At 42.3% G+C, this 21918-nt stretch overlaps 1 protein-coding gene across 10 annotated transcripts in view; it reads left to right on the top strand.

Moving 5' to 3' along the window:
* The window catches only part of trps1 (trichorhinophalangeal syndrome I), a 207256-nt gene extending 185962 nt beyond the window's left edge, over positions 1-21294 (top strand). For 8 of the 10 annotated variants that reach the window (XM_080193567.1, XM_080193569.1, XM_080193568.1 and 5 more), the window contains 2 exons: positions 2720-2842; positions 19012-21293. In XM_080193567.1, coding sequence (XP_080049693.1) covers positions 2720-2842; positions 19012-20061 — 1173 coding nt within the window. In that variant the 3' untranslated portion in view covers positions 20062-21293. Of the gene's footprint in view, positions 1-2719; positions 2843-19011 lie in introns of all 10 variants that reach the window. The other 2 variants (XM_080193561.1, XM_080193560.1) reach the window with 1 other exon arrangement.
* The last annotated feature ends 624 nt before the right edge of the window (positions 21295-21918 follow it).

The following is a 21918-nucleotide window of genomic DNA, read 5'->3' as shown; positions in this document are numbered from 1 at the left end:
AATGATTTGAAATGGAATTATATTTGGGTATTGAGTTGTTAGCAAATATTTGGAGGAAAACCCATTTTGTTCAAAGGTAGGCAACAAAAAAATTCTAAATAATCACCAATGATGTGATACCAGATCTTCAATTCCATTGACCCTACAAAGCTGCAGAAAGTGATAGGTTCTGTAACCTGTTTTCATGCGTGAAAAATTCAAATACTTGCTTCTAAATTTTTAAACAAAGAAAGACTTAAAGTTTTTAATCCTTAAATTCCATATTTCATTTTTCTGTAGTAATGGAAACCTGTTTTTCAGGGGCAAATGGAAAATAAAGATGCACTGGGGCTGCTGAAGGATGAGTAATTGTCTCTCTCACTGTAATATAAACATATGACCATTTTATATATCCGTATAAATTTCCTCAGTCTGCAATTTTTACAGAAGTAGCAACCTGTTTTAAAAGAGAATGCCTTTGTGAAAATAGATGGTGTAGGCTTTGGTCCAGTGGTGACATTCGAGATTGATTTTTCCTGATTGCGTTGCGATCAGGACCAATCCTGGCTCTGAAACTCGCAAGTAGCTACAGCGGGGAGATGGTCACAGTCTTTCTGGAGGTAGCCAAATAAATGACTCTCTCGCCACGCCCCACCCACTTAAGGATGGCCAGGAGCGTAACGATGCTGGAGACCCAGTAGGAAGGCCCCAAAGGGAGTTGCGGGCACGGCTGAGACCATGAGCATGGCTCAGAATGTGGGCACGCTCTTCAGCGCTGTGAAAAATGAAAAATTATGCGTGACGGTAGCTGTCATTGCATCGTTGTGGGGGTGTAAACCATGATGGCTTGTGATTGTGGCTGTTGAATGTTGGCGAGCCTGTGCTGGGAAGAGTGAGAGGAGATATCGGTGCATTTCCTCTGCCAGGAAGATTGGCCCATTATTGGGCCGAACCAGTAACTAGAAGCCCCTGGCGGGGTAGCTTCTGCTGTGTTGACCTCACCTCTTGCAAGATCACTCAGAACTAGGAACTCCTTTGATGGCCGTCCCAACATGCAGTTTTCCAACTCCCACCTTCTAGCTTGCCTTACGGAACCAGAAGAATTCAGTCCTCCGAGTCAGAAGATTGTAAGTTCAAATTCCACTCCAGAAATTTGAGCACATTAGCTGACTTGACATTTGAGTGCAGTAATGAGGGAGTGCTGCAACATCAGAAATGCCTTCTCTCAATGAGATTTTAAATTGAGGCTTCCTTTGTCCTCTCGGGTAAATGTAAATGTTTCCAGTGCAGTATTAACAGAAGAGCTGGGGAGTTCTCCCTGATGTCCCAGTCAATATTTATTCCTTAACCAATATCACAAACAGGTTTATCTGGCCAAAATCACATTGCAGTTTATGGCATCTTGCAGTACCCAAATTGACTGCCACATTTCCTACAGTACAGGTATAACCAAAGTTCCGAAAATATTTGATAAACTGTGAAGTGCTTTAATATACCCTGAGGTCAAGAAAGGCATTACATAAATGTAGGTTCATGCATTAAAAAATTGCTGTCAACATGCCAACAGACTTTGAGTTGCTTCATAGAGGAGACTCGAAATCTTAGCAGGAAGGTCAGGAGAAGTGAAGATAGGAAGAGAGTTAGAGAGGAGGAAGGTTTTAGGATGTGGGTTTGAGACCACTGAAGGCTTTATCACCAAGGAAGGTTGGAGTCAGAGAACTGGAGATTGTCGATGCAGAGAGGAGCAATTTGATCCCATGAAGGAATTGGCAAGTGAGTATTAGTTATTTATAATTTGACCTGTGAGCGAGCCGGAATAGGTCTTTAATTACAGACCGATAGGTTGGCACATCTCAGTGAATGTCAGATTGAATCATTTGAGATGACGAATGAAGGCTATGACCGAATAAGAAAGGTATTGAATAAGTCCCATCTGATAACGGAGGAAGAATGGGAAGGGGTGCAGGATTGGGGGAATGGTGGTAGCAGAGGTGGTCGATGCTGCTGATGTGAAAATAAGTGATTGATAAAGGTTAATAAATCGAATGAGATTTTAAGTTCCATCCTGGGCAGGACAGAAGGTTAAAATTGAATCTGGGCAAGTAGCTGCGGGATTGGTTATATGTTTGTGCTTGAGTGCCTTGCACAGTAACTCATCCTGTAACTTTTCACCAGTTATATTGAACTATTTAGAATACCGACTCCACAGTTGTCACTGCCATTTGAAAAGCTGTCATTAAAAACACACAATTTTATTTGCAACGTGAGGGCTGTAACTCTTGGATTTGGAACGTGCGGGCCACTTGCATTGTTTCATCGCTAAAGTTTGACAAACAGTTAATTAAAGTTGAAGCAGGGTACACCTCTCACCATTATACTTAAAGCATCCAAATTAAATTGCTTTGCCAGTTTTTTTTACGTGCAGAGCTGCTAAATCGAAATTAGTTGAGCTTGGCTTAAACGATGAACGTTTTGCAAGGCACGAGACAAATTAATTTGAGCACCTTTGCTGGAATTTGCATTTGCTATCATAATGCTTTTCTGTGATTTCTATGCTAAATCTGTCACTGATTTATTATAACGAGACTCAATTATTGTGAAGAAGCACAATTAAAAATGACCTTAGTGTGAGCAACTTGTTTCCTTGGTTATTGCTGCCAGAAGGGAAACAAAACTCTTGTGTTGATTTGTTCTAACTTCACAGATCACATGATGTACCTTTGACCTTTTGCTGTTGCAGAGACGAAGAGGCTCTGGAGTCTTCTGTGCCAACTGCCTGACCACAAAGACCTCTCTTTGGCGGAAGAATGCAAACGGTGGATATGTATGCAACGCATGTGGCCTGTACCAGAAGCTGCATTCGGTAGGACGAACCCATTCGTTGTTTGGGGAAATGTTTGCAAAGGTTATTTAAATTGGCCAGATGTGATCCAGTTCCATATGATCAGATCCCACTGCTTTCCCTGCAATTAATTCCCTTAAAGGGGGCTTCCCACTATGGGTCACCTGAAAATCAGATGTATTTCATTAAGCTACAACTAAAACTGCAAATCGTGCATGTGTGTATTGTTGCATTTAATTAGTTCAGATGAAAAACAGAGAAGGTTGTTTGAATGGAAAAAAGTCAAAAACTTGAACAGAAGTATTTATTGTAGTGTTTTGCGACGTTCTTTTAACACTTAACTTACTTTCAGTGGAGCGTTTCGTGGCAGCTGTTAATTGTGGATTTGGAAGCAGTCAAAAGTTAACAATTTTAAGTTTCTGTGACTCATTTTGTGTATCTCTGCCCACAGAATCAAAGCAATCTGTGAACCTCTCTGCATAGGTATCCATACTCCGGATATATGGCAGAGAAACTGGCCACTTGGCCCATTCTGGCATTTGTGCTTCATTCAAGCATCTTCCCATATACCATTGTCACCCTCTATTCCCTTCCCCTCCTATCTAGTCTACTCTATATATTTGCTTTTGTTATGATCTTCATTTCGACTGATGGCTTTTTAAAAAGAAGTAGAAAATTCCAGTTAATGGCTGAAAGAATGATAAAGTGAGGTTTGATGGACTAAGTCATTTATTGTAACAAAAAACTAAGGTCACTATTGACTAAATACTATCTTTATAGAAGATATATCCATGCACTTCACAGGTACACACCGTCCTTTAAGGAGTCATTCAGTTCTCCCAGAACCTGTCCAAAATACTACTAAGATTCTGAGGATTTATTTCTGAATTTTTCCTTTTCTAGCCTGGAAACTTTAAACTCCAGAACTGTCTTTCATGGTGTGAGTTTTCTGGTGATTTCTTCCTCTTATAAACCTCATAATTATAATACCTGCCCTGTAAAGAATGTGAAGTTCACACCATAGTGATGACAATCCAAAATGTAACAACTTATAACACTCTCTGCACTTGAACAGCTCACTTACTACATATAGTACAAGCAATAATCTTCCCCCCCTCCCTGTGCAGTCACATTTCCGATTAAACTGTTCACCTTGGCAGCATCATGAAGTTTAACCTGTATCAACGAAATGCCTGTAATGATTAGGAACGAAAGTCCACTATGTCAAATTTTAAAGTTGTTCTTCTCACGTTGAGAATTTATTTAGCTGCTAATGGCTTCACTTTGCAAGACGCATCAGAGTATATCTCCTTTCTCATGGTGATTAAAGTTCACATTGTTTCCTAATCCTTGGTTAGACAACTGTATCCTTGGTCTGGTTTGGTTAACTTTGTCAGGAACAATATTGCTGACTACTGATAGTTCCCCTGGCTTCTGCGTACTGACAGGTGTAAACAATAGACAAAAACAAATTCTCGGTCGGAACAGCTTTTGACCCTCTGGATTCAGTATTCTTTTTAGTGTCAAAAGGAGACCCATTGTCATCAGGGTGTTGCCATTTTAACTCAGTCATTCTCTTTAGGAGAAGACTGTTTCATATTCACATTTTTAAAACTCAGCAAACTAGCCATGTCTTCTTTCTCCTATTTAAACCCAGGATTACTGAGTTCCATTGCTGCTTTAAAAATCTCATTGAGATATTTTGTGATTCTGATTTTTTTTTTAAATCCTGATATTCTTTTAACTTTATTTTTGTTTTCCACCGTCCCATTCAGAACCAGTTTTGTCCAACTTCTTTTGAACAAGAGTCGCAGCAGTTTCGTTTTGAAGTTTTATTTTCCATTCTCAGGCTCACATCTATCCTTTTACTTTCACAGTAACGGGATCACTTAGAGGCAAGTGATTGTGGTTGAAAGCACTGTCTCTTTCCCCATTAGCATGAGATTCTGCAGCTGAATCCCATCTTAACACCTGTGACTTAGGGTCTGCAGGCAAGTTCAGCTCATTACGAGATGGTTCAAAGTTTTTTTTTTCTGTCAATTTGAAGCTCCAGTATACTTTCAACTTCAGAAGTTTGGACTTTGATTCCTTGGAGATATCTTTAGTCAAAACAAAACTCTCTACAGCGGGATTACAAATAGTCCCTGATTTCTTTTGTATGCTGTCAGTTTAATGGACTTGCCTACCATCCCTGGAGATGTCAGCATTCTATCTCCCGCTAGGTCTTTCCCTGTCATGAAGTCAATAACTTTAATAGGTAATTTCAACATCTCTCCAACAATAACAACCCCATTGATCAAAGCACAGTTTAAATTCACCTTACACAATGGAAAAGGCAAACGGTTTCTGTCAATACTCTATGTCAATATACTTATATTTAGAAAACTCTCTGGAGGAAAGTACGTCTTTTGCTGACATCAACTATTTGTACCCATCCTGTAATGCAAAGAATGATGACGTTTTTGACTCCCCAACCAGAGTTACTGCACTCTCATGTAGAACTCCCATCATCTTTTATGTCCTGATTTACACTCGCTGTAAATATATTGGATATGTCAGTTCATCACAAGTTTCATTCACTGATGCAGCATTTTCTGGAGAAGCAATAGACACGCCCACAAACGCTACTGGCTTCGTCTTCAATTTCTTGCAGCTGGCTTTCATATGCTTTGACTTTTTTATTTATTTCACTGAATGTGGCACCGCAGGCTAGGCCCGCATTTCTTGCTCATCCCTTATTGCCCTTGGAAAGGCGTTCCAGGACTCTGACCCAGTGACAAGTGAAGGATTGTTCCAAGTTAGGATGGCCTGCCTTTTAGGGGGCTTGAGTTGTTGGTGTTCCCATGCATCTACTATCCTTGTCCTCCTAAATGGTAAAGGTCACAGTTTTGGAAAGTGCTGTCGAAGAATCCTTGATGAGTTTTTGCGGTGCATTTTGTAATTGATACAAACTGTTGCTGCTGTGCATGGACTGAATGTTTGAAATCCTGGTTGGGGTAGCAGTCAAACAGGCTGCATTGTCCTGGATGGTGTCCAGCTGCTTGTATGGTGTTGGAGCCGCCCTTTTCCAGTGAATTGGTGGGTTTTGCATCATGAGTCACAGTCCTGACTGTGAACAGGAAGTGAGCTATCCATCACAGAATTCCCAACCTCTGACCTGCTGTTGTAGCCACAGTGCTCATACGGCTCGTCCGGTTCAGTTTCAGGTCAATGGTAATTTTCAGGGCATTGTTAGCCAGAGAAGCAGTAACGTCATTTAATGGCAAGGAGAAATGGTTGGATTCTCTCTTCTTGTGTCATGTCATTTCCTGGCATTTGCGTGGCAAGATGTTACTTGTCACTTATCAGCCCATACCTGAATGTTGCCCAGATCATAGTACATATGGATAGAACTGTTTCACTATCTGAGGATTCTCAAATGCTGCCGAAAATAATGCACTCTTCAGCAACTATCCACGTTTGTGAGCTTATGACAGAGGGAAGGTCATTGCTTAAGCAGCTGAAGATTGTTGGGGCGAACTCATGAAGAGATTTATTTGAATGATCTTGGAGAATGGAGAACGTTTCCCCTGATTTCCACTGACTTCAGTCAGCCAAATGCTGCCTTGATGTCAACGGCATTCACTCTCACCTTACCTTATGGTAAAAGTAACGCGTTGGTCTCGTTGAATTGTATTTATTTCCCACCTTGTCTCATTCCCGAGTCGGAGAAGCATCTTTATTAATTTTGCCATTCCCCAAATATTGTTTTGTTCATTATCAACTCATTTATCCCGCCAGCTTCTCTGTGGGTTTGCAAGCAAAAGTTTGCTGCTTCCTTAATGAAAGCTTCCATTATTTTAAAAACTTGATAGTTTTCGTGCTTGGATCTGACCCCTAAATGAATAACATTGGCAAAATCTTCCAGTAGTAACATCTTTCTCAGGTTTTGAAAATCTTGATCAAGTATCATTGCCCTGTACCATCATTCAAACATCGTTCTTCTCTCTAGCAAATTCCACAAAACCCTGATTGTGTCTCTTCCTCAGCTAAGTTCTGTCAAAAAGCTTTCGGAACAATCTCATCCACAAAGACACAGATACCTTCACTATATCCTAGTCTGCAAATGTTCACCCTGAAGGGTTGAATGAACCTCCACAAGGCTTTTTCTGCTAAAACACTGAGATAGAATTGCCCAAATTATTTTTTGGCTACTCTAACTTCATAGTAATTTACATCGACATTTCGATTCCTTCCTCACTGAATTTAGTAACTTGGCAAATATTCTTGCCAAGTCAAAAGCAGGAGTTAAATCACTCCCATTGTCAAGTCTGCCTGCTACTCCCTATTCACGTCATTGAAGCCTGTCCAGTTCAAATTTCCTGACTTTGCTTTTGCTTCGCAATTCCGAGTTTCTCTTTGTTTTACTTTTTGAAACTCTCGGGACAGAGTTTTCCTGTCCTGCTGTGAAGTAGCAATGGAAGGAACAATGCTAAGGTGCATTGACTCAGGTGGGATTTTCTGGTTTTGGGTTTCCTGCTGTCTATCTCTTTCCTTATTCCTCTGACACCAGTTCCGGTTGTTTCATTTGCACTGGGTCCTAGCCAACACACACTGAGTTTTATCTGGACTGCCTTTTTCTTCCTCAAGGCCCAGTATCGAGCCAATACCTCAATGGTTGTTTACTTTCTTCACTTTTAAATCTATTTCCAACTCTTCTGCCACTGTTTTTAAATTAACTTTGGTAAACTGAAAAGATGATAGCTCTCTCTTGAGGAAAGATATTCAGAAAAAGCCATAGCCGTTTTAACTTTCCAACAAATACAGCAATGTTCACACCAAAATCTTGCTTGTTTAAACTCTGGCCAAGCCCAGTGTACTCATCTCAGCCTGTGGATTTAAAATCCTGTAAAGAATCCTCAATCCTGGTATGGTGGCAAGGTCTTAGCAGGAAAGGCTGAGGGACTTGAGTTTATTTTCGTTAGAGAGAAGAAGGTTAAGAGGTGACCTAATTGAGGCATACAAGATGACCAGAGGGTTAGATAGGGTGGATAGTAAGAGCCTTTTTCCTCGGATGGTGATGGCTAACACGAGGGGACATAGCTTTAAATTGAGGGGTGGTAGTTATAGGACGGATGTCAGAGGTAGGCTCTTTACTCAGAGGGTAGTAAGGGCGTGGAATGCCCTGCCTGCAGCAGTTGTGGACTCGCCAACTTTAAGGGTGTTCAAATGATCAGTGGAAAGGCATATGGATAACATTGGAATAGTTTAGGTTCGAGGGTCATTAGATTGGTTTTCTCCTAAAATGTGTCCAAACTGATTCCTCTGAGGGTTTACTTTGGATCTTTTCCTTACTCAATCTGAAAACCTTTCGTTCCAAAAATGTCTTTCACGGTGCAAGTTTTCCTGGAGACGGCTTTCTCTTGCTAAAGCTGGCAAGTCTACTAATCTTGTTTTAAGTCCCCACAAATTTGTTATTTCCAATCTGAGCATGAGCCTCACCTGTCTTCCTCTTCTGGTGCTCTCGTGCTGCCTGGATTGCCATCACTACTACTGATAGGCCCAGTTATTTTGTGATGAGAATTCTCACATTTGAGCACTTATACATTGGTCTAGTTATGTGTGAATACTGAGGCTCTCAACATTCGTATTTATTATGGAGAAAATTGAGAAGCAGCTGAAAGTTTGCATCGCACAGTTAAATGAAGAAACAGAGGAAGTGCAGTCTAATTTTTAAACTGCTCTTCCAGAAGCTTTGTAACACCGGTATCTTGCCAATCGAATTCACATTAAAATCTGTGTAAGGATGTGAGGTTGTTGTACTTCCCCACTAATTACCTGTGAAAGACAGTAGAAAAATTTGGGGAGGTACATTCAGGTGTAAGTGATTTTATTTTTAATGGTGTGCTCTCTTATTACTGCCAAACAGCCTTGGCAGTGATAATTTAATTTTACAAGTGTTAAGTTTTATTCTTTCAGTATTTATTTTGTGTTGGTGATTTAGCACTAAAGCTTTTTTCAACTAACTCTTCCTGGCTCTTTTTGTCTGACTCGTTCTTAATCCAAAATTTCTTTCCTTAATATGCATTCTGTGCATGATTTTTGCAATGAATTAAATATTTGAATTTACACTTCCTGGCTGAGACTCTGCATGGCTGTGTGAGGATGCTTCAATCCAATCTGTCGAAGAACCACTCTGACTCTTACCCTTCTGGCACAAGCCACTGATCTCCAGTGGAGGACGCCATGGTGAATGTTAACCCTCAGAATGTGGTCAAGTCTTGTAGGTGGCTGTCAGTGTGAAGAATACCAAGTGCTTGCCTTCCACGTGACCCTGAAATAGAACATAGAAAAACTACAGCGCAAACAGGCCCTTCGGCCCACAAGTTGCGCCGATCATATCCATACCCACCAGGCTGATCTTTGACCGTCAATCCTATTAAGTCCCAGGTACTCATCCAGAATACCCTCCTTAATGAATAAGGGAATTCACCTCCACCACCACCGATGGCAGCCGATTCCACTCACCCACTACCCTCAGTGAAAAACTTACCCCTGATATCTCCTCTGTACCTACTCCCCAGCACCTTAAACCTGTGTCCTCTCATAGCAACCATTTCAGCCCTGGGGAAAAGCCTCTGAGAATCCACCTGATCTATATACCTCTCAACATCTTATACACCTCTCATCCTTCGTCTCTCCAAGGAGAAAAGACCGAGCTCCCTCAACCTATCCTCATAAGGCATGCCACCCAATCCAGGCAACATCCTTGTAAATCTCCTCTGCACCCTTTCAATAGCTTCCACGTCCCTCCTGTAATGAGGCGACCAGAACTGAGCACAGTGGTCCAAGAGAGGTCTGACTAGGGTCTTTGTAAGGCTGCAGCATTATCTCCCAACTCCTCAACTCAATCCCTCGATTGATGAAGGCCAGAACACCATACGCCTTCTTAACCACATCCTCTACCTGCGAGGCTGATTTAAGAGTCCTATGGACCCGGACCCCAAGGTCCTTCTGATCCTCTTCACTGCTGAGAGTCTTAAAATCTGGGCCAATAAACTTGAAAGGCAAAATTTATTTGTATCATTGGTATCTGATCGGTACCTACAAGAATATGTTCCGTCTATTCTCCGATTCATGGAAGAGCACCAATGTGGGGCGGCATGGTGGCACAAGGGTTAATGCTGCTGCCTCATCGCGCCAGGGACCTGGGTTCAATTCCGAGCTTGGGTCACAGACTGCACATTTTCCCCAGGTGAACATGGGTTTCCTCCGGGTACTCTGGTTTCCTCTCAAAGTCCGAAAGACATGCTGGTTAGGTGCATTGGTCGTGCTAAATTCTCCCTCAGGAGCCGGAGCGTGGCGACGAGGGGATTTTCACGTTAACTTCATTGCAGTGTTAATGTAAGCCTACTTGTGACACGAATAAATAAACTAAAACTAAACGAAAACTAAATTTCAGTCAAAGTCAGAAAAAGTTGGAAAAACTCAGCAGGTCTGGCAGCGTCCAAGGGAGAGAAAACAGAGTTAACATTTTGAGTCCACCTGACTGTTTTCCAGAGTTAAAGCGAGGGGAAAAATATGATTAGATGTGAGTGGGTGAAACTACTGGAACAGTGATGAGTAATGGAAAAAAAGTGATAAATGGCCTGGTGAGGGAGGAAGGATTTTTGCATCAGAACAAAACAGTGGTTGGGATATTAAAAAAGGTAAAGAGAGAGGGGAGATGTCACAGTCTATAGTTGTCAAACTCAATCTCGAGTCCCAAGTGCTGTAACGTGCGTAATCAGAAGCTGAGATGCTGTCCCTTCAGTTTGCATTAAGTTTCACTGGAGCATTGCAAAAGGCCAAGGCTGGACAGATGGGCATGGTCGCAAGGTGCTGATTTAAAATGAGTAGCAACAGGAAGGTTGTGGATTGAGCAAAGGTACTCTGTAAAGTAGCCACCCTGTCTGCATTTAGTCTCCCCAGTTTAGAGGAGACTGTATTGGGAGCAGTGAATAGAGTCCCAGCCAGATCCACTAGATTTTTCAAGCTTTCTCTGTTTTTGTTTCCGATTCCAGCGTCCGCAACTTCTGCCCTGTAAGTATATTTGAGTGATGAGTGGTACAAAAAATGACTCTACCATCTAGTTGTGAGACACATGTTCCACTTTTCTGAGCTGGCTGTTACATCAGCCTTTTCTATTTTATTTAAACTTTGGCACTTGCATTTCATAATGTATTGTCTGCAGCTGGAAGTAATAACTTGGCAATAGCAGTGATCACCATTAATGTCTAAGAATTTTATGCCTGGTTGTTAGCAATTGACTGTAGGGAAGAATGGCAGTGGTTGACGTTTGGAGTGAGATTTTATTAGTCTGTACGGGAACACTTTATGTGACAGTTTTGCTATTGGCTGTGATATTGAACGTAAGTCAAAAGATGACAAAAGCGACTCAGCCTACTAAAGTACATTCCACTAATGTTCTAACTCTCTGCTTTAAGCGTTGAAATGCTTTTTTAAGCCCTGTAATGTTTGTGACTGCAGTGGGGGTTTTTCAGAGACCGTGTATTACCAAATTTTAGCAGATACAAGGACTCACAAAGGCAGTATCCTGGTTAAAGATGTTTCTTTTTATTGACCAATAGGTACTGGGAGAAAATACATAGTCAGGTAGTCTGACTGCGATTTCTGAAGTACGTTGCGTTTGTCAACACACTGATACATTTCCAAAGTTAGCTTCTCCCACTTATTGCTCCATCTTCGCTGGATATGAACCAACCATCAATGATACAGATCAATCATTGTCAATGCATGCCATGTACTTTGGCCAACTACATCCCACCCCCTGACACGATTGGGAGTTCATTGGTCCATAGAATCCAGAACCTCCTTCCCGTCTGGTCTCCTAGCAACTCCTAAAATGCTAATTATAGAGTTCAGAGGTAACAACACCCCCCCCGCCCCCCACTGCCCCTGCCCTGTCTCTTAGCAACTTCTATTACGCAAATCATAGGGTCAAAAATTTCTGTTTGCATTGCTTTGATGACCTACTTTTATCAGTAAAAATGAATAATCCTATTTTAGAATCTGAGAACCTGCACTTTCCCTGACCAACACTGATAACAAATTGTACTCTGTGCCTACATTGTTCGAAAAGAATGCAATTTTGCTTAGCTAGCTTCTTTCCCATTATGCTTCAAGGCAGCCTGCATTTTGGCCAAAGTGTACAGAAATCAAATCCAAAATAATATTTAAATCCAAAATATTTGTTCAAATCCAAAATACATGTTTAATGTGGTTATATGTGTTTCTATGCAGACAGTATGTCTAGTATTTTTTAACATAGGCTGTAATTCTTATCCAAAATTAACCCACTTGGTTCTAGTAAACTTTATTAGTGTTTTAAATCCCAGAGTATGTTGAATTTCTCTAACAGTTTTGGGTACTGGAAAGAATGCACGTTGTGGAGGCAGAACGCAGCTCTGTTAGGATTTTACCCTGCGGAAGAAGCTCCGAATTGCTAGTGACATGGGGTGGAGGAGGAAACGTGGGTGGACTGGGAGTAATGTGTGCATGTCTCCCTTATGCTGCTCCCACGTGAATGGGAGATATCAAGTGCAACCCTAGGAATTCATCCAGTGTACCTTTTTGTAAGGTTCGATGGAGATTTATCAATCAAAAGCGGCCGTGTGCTCAGAAAGGCCCCAAACCTGTAATGAATGGAGGTAATCAAACCCAGAAGAGATCAATTATCTTTTCCTTTTGGCTGCTGAGATACGAAAGCAGAATCCATTCCTGTTCGAGGATCTCTTCCTCTCTCATGATGCATGGTCCAGTTTCCCACACTGCTGTTGGAACGAGCTCCTCTGTGCCCTTCCAGCCATCTTCTGCCCACACTGATGATGTGTTCCCAAAATTTCAGACCAGCTCTACACCTCTGGCTGTCCAATTCTGCCACAATTCCATTGACACAGAAACCCAACTAGTATTTAAGGATCTAGACATGTTTCACGCTTTTCATAAAGAAGTTCCTTATGAGAGGGCAGGGTGGCACAGTGGTAGGCACTACTGCCTCTCAGTGCCAGGGACCCAGGTTTGATGCCAGGTTCAATTCCTAGTTTGAGACCCCAAAAGCTAGTGCTGCCAAATAAACCTCTTGGACTTTAACCTGGCATTGTCAGACTTCTTACTGTACTTGCCTTAATGCATCTGTTTTGGTTGCTTTGATCAATCTTTCTTCTTCTCATTTATCCTTGCCTTCCCTCCTCCTCCTCTCTTTTTTGTTCCTTTTTCTCCTTCCCTTCTGTCACAGCATGCGAGTCGGCCAATCCAAGTAAAATGATCTCACGCAATTCTGTTTTTCCTCAGGGCAGCTACCAGAACTCTCATTGGCATTTCAGCATTGCTGTCAGTAAGAACTAGTTGTTGTTGAACCTGAAAAGAACACTGAGACACTTTTAATAACTAAGCTGTCTGTGGATGTCACTGCCAAATTTCCACTGCAGTAAAAAGGGTTACACTGTATTTTGTGACCTTGTTTCTGATGGAATGACCTATATATTAATCCTTTTGTTGAACAATGAGGGGATAGATTGTGGTATCATATAACACGTGATCATTATGTATGTAGCAATTACAAAAGAAAGCACTGCAGTTTTAAAAAAAAGATCTGGGCTTATCTGTTTGAATTGTTGTCAAGTAATGGTAATAAAGCATTTTGAATGGTTGTTCTAGGTTTGAGGTGATAGAAAGAAAAAGTCAAATTCAGGACCATTTGTGAAGATTCTGCTGCCCACCTTTTTTAGTGTTCTCCTCTGAAACATTCACTTGGATGGTGTAGGTCAAGGCTCTGTCTCCAGCATCCTTCCCCCGCCCCCAGGTTTCTGTTCATTGTAAAATGCTGTGGATGGTGGAATCTGAAACAAGAACAGAAAATCTCGGCAGATCGGGTCATCCAGTCTCCAAACGTCGGCCCTGTCCTCTCTCCACAGACACTGTCAGACTTGCCGGGATTTTCCAGCACTTTTTTTGTTCTCTGTGTGTTAGCCTGGACACCAAGGCCTGGGTTTTCCCAAGTGTCTGCTGGTGGTGAGGAACCTCGCCTGCTGCCAGTGTGTATCTGAAAACCTCAGGAGCGGTGGCTCTGATTTTCCATTCGTTGTATCCCATGAATGGAAAATTGCGGACAATGTACCTGTGACTTTCTGAATTACATTGACAGCAGGCAAGGTTTCTCATAACCAGCATGAAGACACTCACAGTACTTAGTGTTACTAAACTATTCCTCCATGGGAAACATCATGACTACGGTTAATCCTGTTCTCGCTTGATGTCAACTCACATGACCTTCCAGAAGTTGACATTTGATGGCAATTTGGAACAGGGGTTCTCCCTGAACCCAGAGTCAGTCCGGGTGATAGAAAATGCTTCGTTAAGAGAATACATGGATACTTACATAATATTTTAAATACTGCAGCATCAAAACAATGTTAGATTAAGTTACCCAAGCACTGCGTTCTGCTTTGATTCACTTAGACATATAAACATGTATTTTTCCATTGGATGAGGCAGAATCAGCAACGAAAACCTGGCTTTCATTTCAACAGTGACAATATACTGCCTCAAACTGAATGAAACGTCCCAAGGTCCTTCACAGGAGCATCAAAGACAAACTTTGATAGCAAGCTACGTGAAAGAATCAGCTCAGATGGCCAACAATTTGGTCAAAAGACCCTAAGGAGGGCTTCAAAGAGTGGTAGCTTGGGGTGGAGCAACCAAAATCTGGATTGCTTAAGAGCATTAGAATTAGAGGAACGCCGATATCCCAAAGTACTTCAAGGACTGTAGGAGAGCACAGAGTCAGGGAAGGGCAAGATCTTGGTGGAGCCAGAAAACCAGGCCCAGAATGTTGCATGACCAGGACCCAATGTAGGGTAGAGAACATGGGGAGAATGGGACTTGCTGCGAGTTAAGACGAGGGCAGCAGTGTTCTGGGTGACCTCGAGTTTACAGAGGATAAAATGTGGGGGACCGTCCAGGAATGCATTGCGGTGATAAAGTCACGAATGAGGGTTGCAGTAGCAGATGAGCTGAACCATACACAAACAGTGTCACAAACAAATTATTTTTGCACATGACAAAGCAAATATCACAAGATATCCTCGGAAATTTTCACATTGTGTAATACTCAATATTCTCATGTTAAATACAAATTGGAAATGGGCTTGTATACTATGACGAGCCATGCCACTGGAGGCATTGCAATGAGGTAGCGTACAAAGTTTCAGAATTACAGATATTTCCCTGCTGCAGGCCAGTTAAGATTGGCCGCTTAAGCAGTCGAATCCATTTAAGCGGGTCTTTGTGTATTGCTAACCTGGAGGTCACTTCCCTTGATAATAAGGGGGAAGCATAGAACTCGCAGTTGATGCCAATATTTTGGATCCATTATAGAATGTAAACGGTTTAAGCCTATAATTCCAGTGCTGGAGGAGCTCCACATTGCAGAGTGGTTCAAGTGATTCATTGAAGCGAATGATTATTTTGCTACAAAGTGCAACTCTCGTATCCATTTAGTGGAATGCAAACAGCTCGAATAACAGCTTTTCGGTAAGGTAACATTGATGATTAATAATCTGACTGGGACTCTTTCTCAAGAGCCCCAGCATGAGAAATCCACTCGCGCAGTACGTTATATTTAGCCTTGCGACCTACGCACCCTCCCTGCCTGGGAACCCGTCCACAATGGTATCACTCAACCTGCTCAAATCTTCACAAGTACCTGCCGTTCCCCGTTCATCCCCGAGCAGCGTCTTTTCTGACCTTGCCTCCCCCACAAGCCTCTTTTGGCAAATATTGGAACCTCTGAGGATAAAGTACTTCTGGGGAGAAGTTGAAAGTGAAAAATATATGTTTTTAAATCTTGCAAATCTTGCCAGGTCTCGAGTGCCAGAACCATCTTTGACTGTCTCTATCCTCTCCCATCAAGGTCTTAGTGATCTCTCATGTAGCATATTGATTCAGATGAAATACATTTCCCTCAGCAAAATCTCGTGGATGTATTATTTATTCACATGAAATATGCAACCAAACAAAATAGCTGATGGGCGAAATGGGCCGAGTGGTGCTGGATCCAGCAAGTTTCCTCCCCCTCCAAGCTGGCCCTACGCACTCTTGCGCAATCTGACATTGCATTGTTCAAGGTTTATCGGTAATTTTTTTTGATGAGAGTTCACACAAGCAGATAGTAATCATTGAAATGTTGGTTAAAAGTCTAGTCTTTCATTGCAGTAACAACAGCAAACTAGTGATTCGATGCTGCTGAGGCATTATTTGCTCTTGCATAAGGAGTGCAAGATGGATTAGTTATTGGATTTCTTGTCCTGCTGCTTACAGCACGTACGGACGCAAGGTAAAATTGATCACAGCTGGCTGCTGTTTCTGCAGGTCATAGAAAAGGCTTCGCTGATATACACGACTCGCAATAAGGCAGACACAATGCATGGTCCGTAAAGGCTTGTGCTTATATGGTGATGAATTGCTTCAGTTTGACGTGGATGGGGATCCATCTGGCCCACCGTTGAGGGTTTCAAACTGTTTAGTGGGTCAAGCAATTCATCCAGCTACCAAAATAGACTCAGCCGTTCAGTGGCATGTGATATGCCTAACAGTATAGAGTACAGAAAGCTTTCTCTGTCAGTCTCCTAACTCTGACTAATTGTGTTTGGATATTGGTGTCCAGTTTGTAGGGGACAGCAGCTGCACTTACAGTAATGTTGAACATAGAATTCCAAAAATGTTAACCGTCCCCATTGCCAATGGATACACACATTCCATCTGCTGTATGCATAAGAATATATGTCCTGAATGCCTCAGAGATGGACATGTACCTGCCCACCCCTCATGTGGGGCACTGGATCATAATCATATTTGGGGCACGGCATTGACACCAAAAGGGGAAATCACTCATGACTTAGCCTCACTGAAAACCAAGGAAATCGGGGCAAAGTTATGCTACTCTGACCCAGTATAGGAGTCTCGCCTGAATCAATATCCCTAAGTATTGTTAGTGGCCTGTCAGGAGGTATAATTCCCCTCAAGAGGTTAGTTGTCCACATCCACCTTTGCATTCCAGTGTCTATAATGTCTACTCTCAGGCTTAACAGAGTCTTTCCCTGTTATCTGGTGTGGATTTGGAATTTCCCAAGGAAGCTTGTTGTTTCTCCTCACTAAACCCATTGACACGGTAAGGTGCAGTTAGGAAATGTCCCATGGTCTCATTGGGAAAATTTCACTGGGCGTTTACTACCAAACCTGCCTTTACCTTCCAGGAAGCAGCGAGAAGCTGGGAGGAAAATCTTCCAATGACCCAGGGCCATCCGTTGACTTGGAGGGAATGGGGTTGGATTGAGGGAAGGAACAGGCTTTCCCTTTAATGTGGACACCATCTAATGCGTATGTGCATCATAGACTTTGAGGCTTATCAGTGTCACACCTACAGATACTGACACTGCTACAGAGGAGGCAGCAGCATAGTGCTACTGTCACTCAGCTAGTCACTCAACTTCACAGGGTAGTCCTCTGGGGACCTGGGTTCACATCCTACCGTGGCAGATGGTGAAATTTAAATGCAAGAAAAATCTGGAATTAAAAGTCTGGTGATAACCATGGGACCATTATTGATTATTGTACAAACCCACTAATGTCCTTGAGGTAGGAAATATGCCGTTGGAAATGTGACTCCAGACCTACAGCAAGGTGCTTTATTCTCCAAAAGTGAGAAACTCAGAGGCAATTAGAGATTGGCAACAAATCAGCGATGCCGACATCCCATGAAAGAATAAAGGCCGAATTTTCCCAGTCTTGATGTTGGTGGGGGGAGGGGGACAGGAAAATAGGAGGAGCTGCGTTGGGATGGCTCCCCAATGCATTCGCACCCGTGGAGAAGATTCCTAAGGTAATGCATGGGCTCAGATCAGTTGCCTGAAAGACAGGTAGACAAGTAAGCTGATTATCTTCACCCAACTGGGGGCTTTTTAACCACTGCTGGAGCAGCTTTTCTCCAAATGCAGACACCTCCAGCTTCATGGAGATGGTTACCCTACAGCAGCTCAGGGTAGGTGATTAGAACCAGAAGTTCTGTGGCCCAAAAGAGGGAGCCTCTGGCAAGAAAGGTGGACCTCCAGCTCAAAGAGTACACCTCCGGGGGTTTCCCCTCCACTTTCGGCCCTAATAATCTGAATACTCAGTGCGTTCCTCTGAGAGCATCTCCGTGTTGAAGGTGTCCCGGAGGCTCCTGTCTGCCTTGGCAGCTCCAGCCTCTCCTGATGGGGTTGCCGAGGCTCCAGATCTATCAGCTTCCTGATTGGGTCAACAGCATTGAGAGCTGCGAGGACAGAGAGAGCAAAGGAAGCAAGTTAAGAGGCCCTCTTAATCAAGATTGCGCTACTGGGTCTGTCGCTAGTAAGGGTGGGCTCAGGACCCCGATTTTGTCCCAACAGCAGGGTCCCAAAGCCTGAGGAAAAATCCCGTGTGAGCAACACTTCAACTTTGATTCACTCAGTAATTTTGCATTTCTTGGGTCCATGTTGCCCATTTCTCGGTCGATAGTTGTCCTTCCTGCTGATGCTGCACTGAGTGCATCTGCAGCCGTTGTACAGTGTGTTCTTCACCACTGTAGATAGGTGATAGGACCTGGGCGGGATGCTCTGTGAGAGAGTCGGCGCTGACATGAATGGCATCCTTCTGCAGTGTAGGGATTCTATGATGAGTGTGTTCACAGTTATCATATGAGTCATGGCTATAAGTACAATTAATACTGCATCTTCAGTTGTGCAGACTCCTGATTTTCTTCAGAAAGGCAAATAATTAAAATGTGTCTTCCTAATCTGTGTTCTATCACGTCAGAATTCTGGTTCTGACCTTGCCCATCCTTTGTTCCAAATCCATCTATTTATTTGTCTGGTTACTTCACGCTGATGCAAGGTGTTTTTAAACAAATAGAGCAAGTATGAACTTGTACTACCTGCTATGCAAAAAAAATGAGATCAGTTATATAGATGTAAAATTCCCTTGTTTTCTGGACTTGAATGAACTTGTTGTTTGTTTCCCCAAAATGAAGACTTCTCTTCCAGTCCTCACAATGTGTAGCGAGTTACAATTAATGATAAATAGCATGAGTTGTGCAAGTCTAAATTAAGGTCTGCCTATTCTTTGTTTGTTTCTAGACTCCGCGCCCTTTAAATATTATAAAGCAAAGCAACGGGGAGCAGATCATCCGAAGACGGACAAGGAAGCGTCTTAACCCGGAGGTACTCCAGCCAGAGCAAGTCAATAAGCAGCAGAGAGTGGGCAACGAGGAGCAACTGAACGACAGCTCGCTAGAAAGGAAATCGGAGGAGCACTCGGCAGAGAGTCAGCACCGGGAGCAGCCTAATCTGAGCAAACTTGATCTCTATGGGTCGGTGAATAAGTCACACCAGAGCCAGCCCACGTTAGTGGTTGGCCAGACTGTGGACCTTCACAGAAGAATGCAGCCACTGCACGTTCAAGTAAAGAGCCCTCAGGAAAGCAGTGTAGAGCCAGGAAATTGTTTGCCTGTAGCAGAAGGGAAAGGAAGTTCGGAACGCGGAAGCCCGATTGAAAAATACCTTCGACCTACAAAGCACCCAAATTACTCGCCTCCGGGAAGCCCTATTGAAAAGTACCAGTATCCTTTGTTTGGATTTCAGTTTGTGCATAGTGATTTACAAAATGAAGCAGATTGGCTGAGGTTCTGGAGTAAATATAAATTGTCTGTCGCTGGGAATCCACACTACCATGTGCCTGGCCTACCAAACCCTTGCCAAAACTTTGTGCCTTATCCTGCCTTTAACCTGCCTCCGACTTTCTCGTCTGTTGGTTCTGATAATGACATTCCTTTGGATCTGGCCACGAAACATTCCAGGTCAGGACCAGCCGCAAACGACGCCGCGAAGGACAAAGTTAACGCCTCGGTAACCACGGCGGAGGAGAGCGTAGAGAATGTGGTCAAATCCCCGGACAAAGTGGACCAAGGCACGCAAGATGAATCACTGACGAAGTGTGTTCATTGCAGCATTCTGTTTATGGATGAAGTGATGTACGCATTGCATATGAGTTGCCATGGTGAAAGTGGACCTTTCCAGTGTAGCATATGCCAGCATTTCTGTACAGACAAGTATGACTTTATGACACACATTCAGAGGGGCCTGCATAGAAATGTGCAATCTGATAAAAATTGCAAACCTAAAGAATAGAACTTTTTAGTACTGTAACACAATGCGTACATGTTGCATTTTAGAATTTGGGAGAACAATCAGAATATTATTTTTCTAAAAAAGAGTAAATGTAAAACATTTGAAAATGATGGTGCCTGACACATTGTATAATTTTTTTCTATAAAGTATGCAACAAAAAATATTGCATTATGCTTTAGAGTCAGAATACTGATTCTTTTCTAGCTGTTTACATGTGCAAATGTAGCAAAATAAGTAATGAAGCACCTATTTCTATTTCTTTAGATTTTTTTTTCTTTCACCTAGTAGCCCTGAATACCAAGATGAAACAAATACGGTCGTTGCTAATGCAAAGTATGGATGAAAAGTAGCTGAACGTATCTTCATGCTTAAATAGGGGGAAAAGAGGGTAGCACTATGCATTCCACTTAATATTAATGTACCTTGTGTTATCTATCAAAGCTCTTAATTCATATTGTTAAGCTTGAAAAGACTATATGCACATTTGTTAATTGCTTTTCAATATTATGTTTCAAGTGAAACGGTTTGAAAGTTGATGGTTCTTATCAAGTGATGTTGGAATCGCTGTTTACTGTTGACTTTGTTTATTGCATTTTCCAGTGGAATCATACATGAGTCTTATAATGAAAAACAGTCTTGTTTCAGTGCAGAGGCAGTGCTTCCAGGAGCTGAAATTTAAAAACAAAACAAATCATTCTAGGAATCTGAAAATGAATCATAGCTTTTACAGTTTTTCTGGTTTCCAAATCTTTCAATATTATCCATTGTTTTAAAAAGACCCAAATCCTGAGGAAAGCAGCGGGAACCACTGCCTCTGCCTTTAAAGTGACTGGGACATGTTCCTGACCTTCATCATGCATGTAATTTTGTGATGTTTATTTCTTTGTTTTATCACACCTACACGTTCTTTCTGTATCGTCCATGAAAACTCTTTCAGACAGAAATGAGGTCATTTACATCTAAACTTGAATAATAAAGTTTTACCAAAAGTATTCAAGTGAAGTTTCCTGATGCGGTGAGCAAGCTGTTCCTGCCCACCTCCTTGCTTTCGCCCCGCTTACGATTTTCGTTCACGTCACAACTGCCGTTTGAGTTCTCTCTGCAAACGGTGAAGTAATTGCCCGCAGAAAACTTAAGTGCGGACACGTTTATCTGGAAAAATACAAACTGGAGGATGGTTTCTGCAATTAATTGTCTGGAACTGAAATGTGTGTAACTGATAAGCTTATGATGTTCAGCCCTTGAATAGCAATAAACTCTCAGTTTCAAGGTGCGAGAGCAGTCAATACCCTATTAATTTTACAAGCACTTCCATATTCTCTGAAGGACTACAGTAGGTGTTGAAGCAGGTTAGAGCTTTGCTGTTGCCTGGAGGCCTGCATTTATTATTCTTCTCCGCTGTCAATATTCTGGTTTAAACTGGTTATTTTTGTAAAACTCTTGTAAGTAAGATTCAATACTTTATATTATGTGACAACCAAAGGTTTTGTGGCAGGAACAGATCAGTAGCTTTTCAAAAGTCTCATTAGCGCAGTCACGACTGAGCCTACACACAGCAGAATCCACAGCATCCGCCCATATCGCTGCTTGAAGAAGAACGCTGTTGACAGATGGTGACAATAAGCAGATTTTCCAGGACTAGGCAGGCTATCTGTCATGGGGTAACTAAGCACTCGTAAAAACTGCCGTACATGGATTCTGATCCCTGGGACTGTTTTTGTAACTGTTTTGTCTGTAAGATATTCTTTATTTTTGTTTGGCGTATTGACTCTTTAGTAACACTTCAGGTTTCCGGTCCCTACGAAAGGTTAAGTGGATGGTTTTAAGCCGTAATGAGACCCATAAAGATACAGGAGT

This window comes from Carcharhinus amblyrhynchos, chromosome 8 (assembly GCF_965287045.1).
Source record: "Carcharhinus amblyrhynchos chromosome 8, sCarAmb.v2.hapA, whole genome shotgun sequence".
NCBI classification, from domain to species: Eukaryota; Metazoa; Chordata; class Chondrichthyes; order Carcharhiniformes; family Carcharhinidae; genus Carcharhinus; species Carcharhinus amblyrhynchos.
This window is presented reverse-complemented; position numbering and strand designations above follow the sequence as displayed.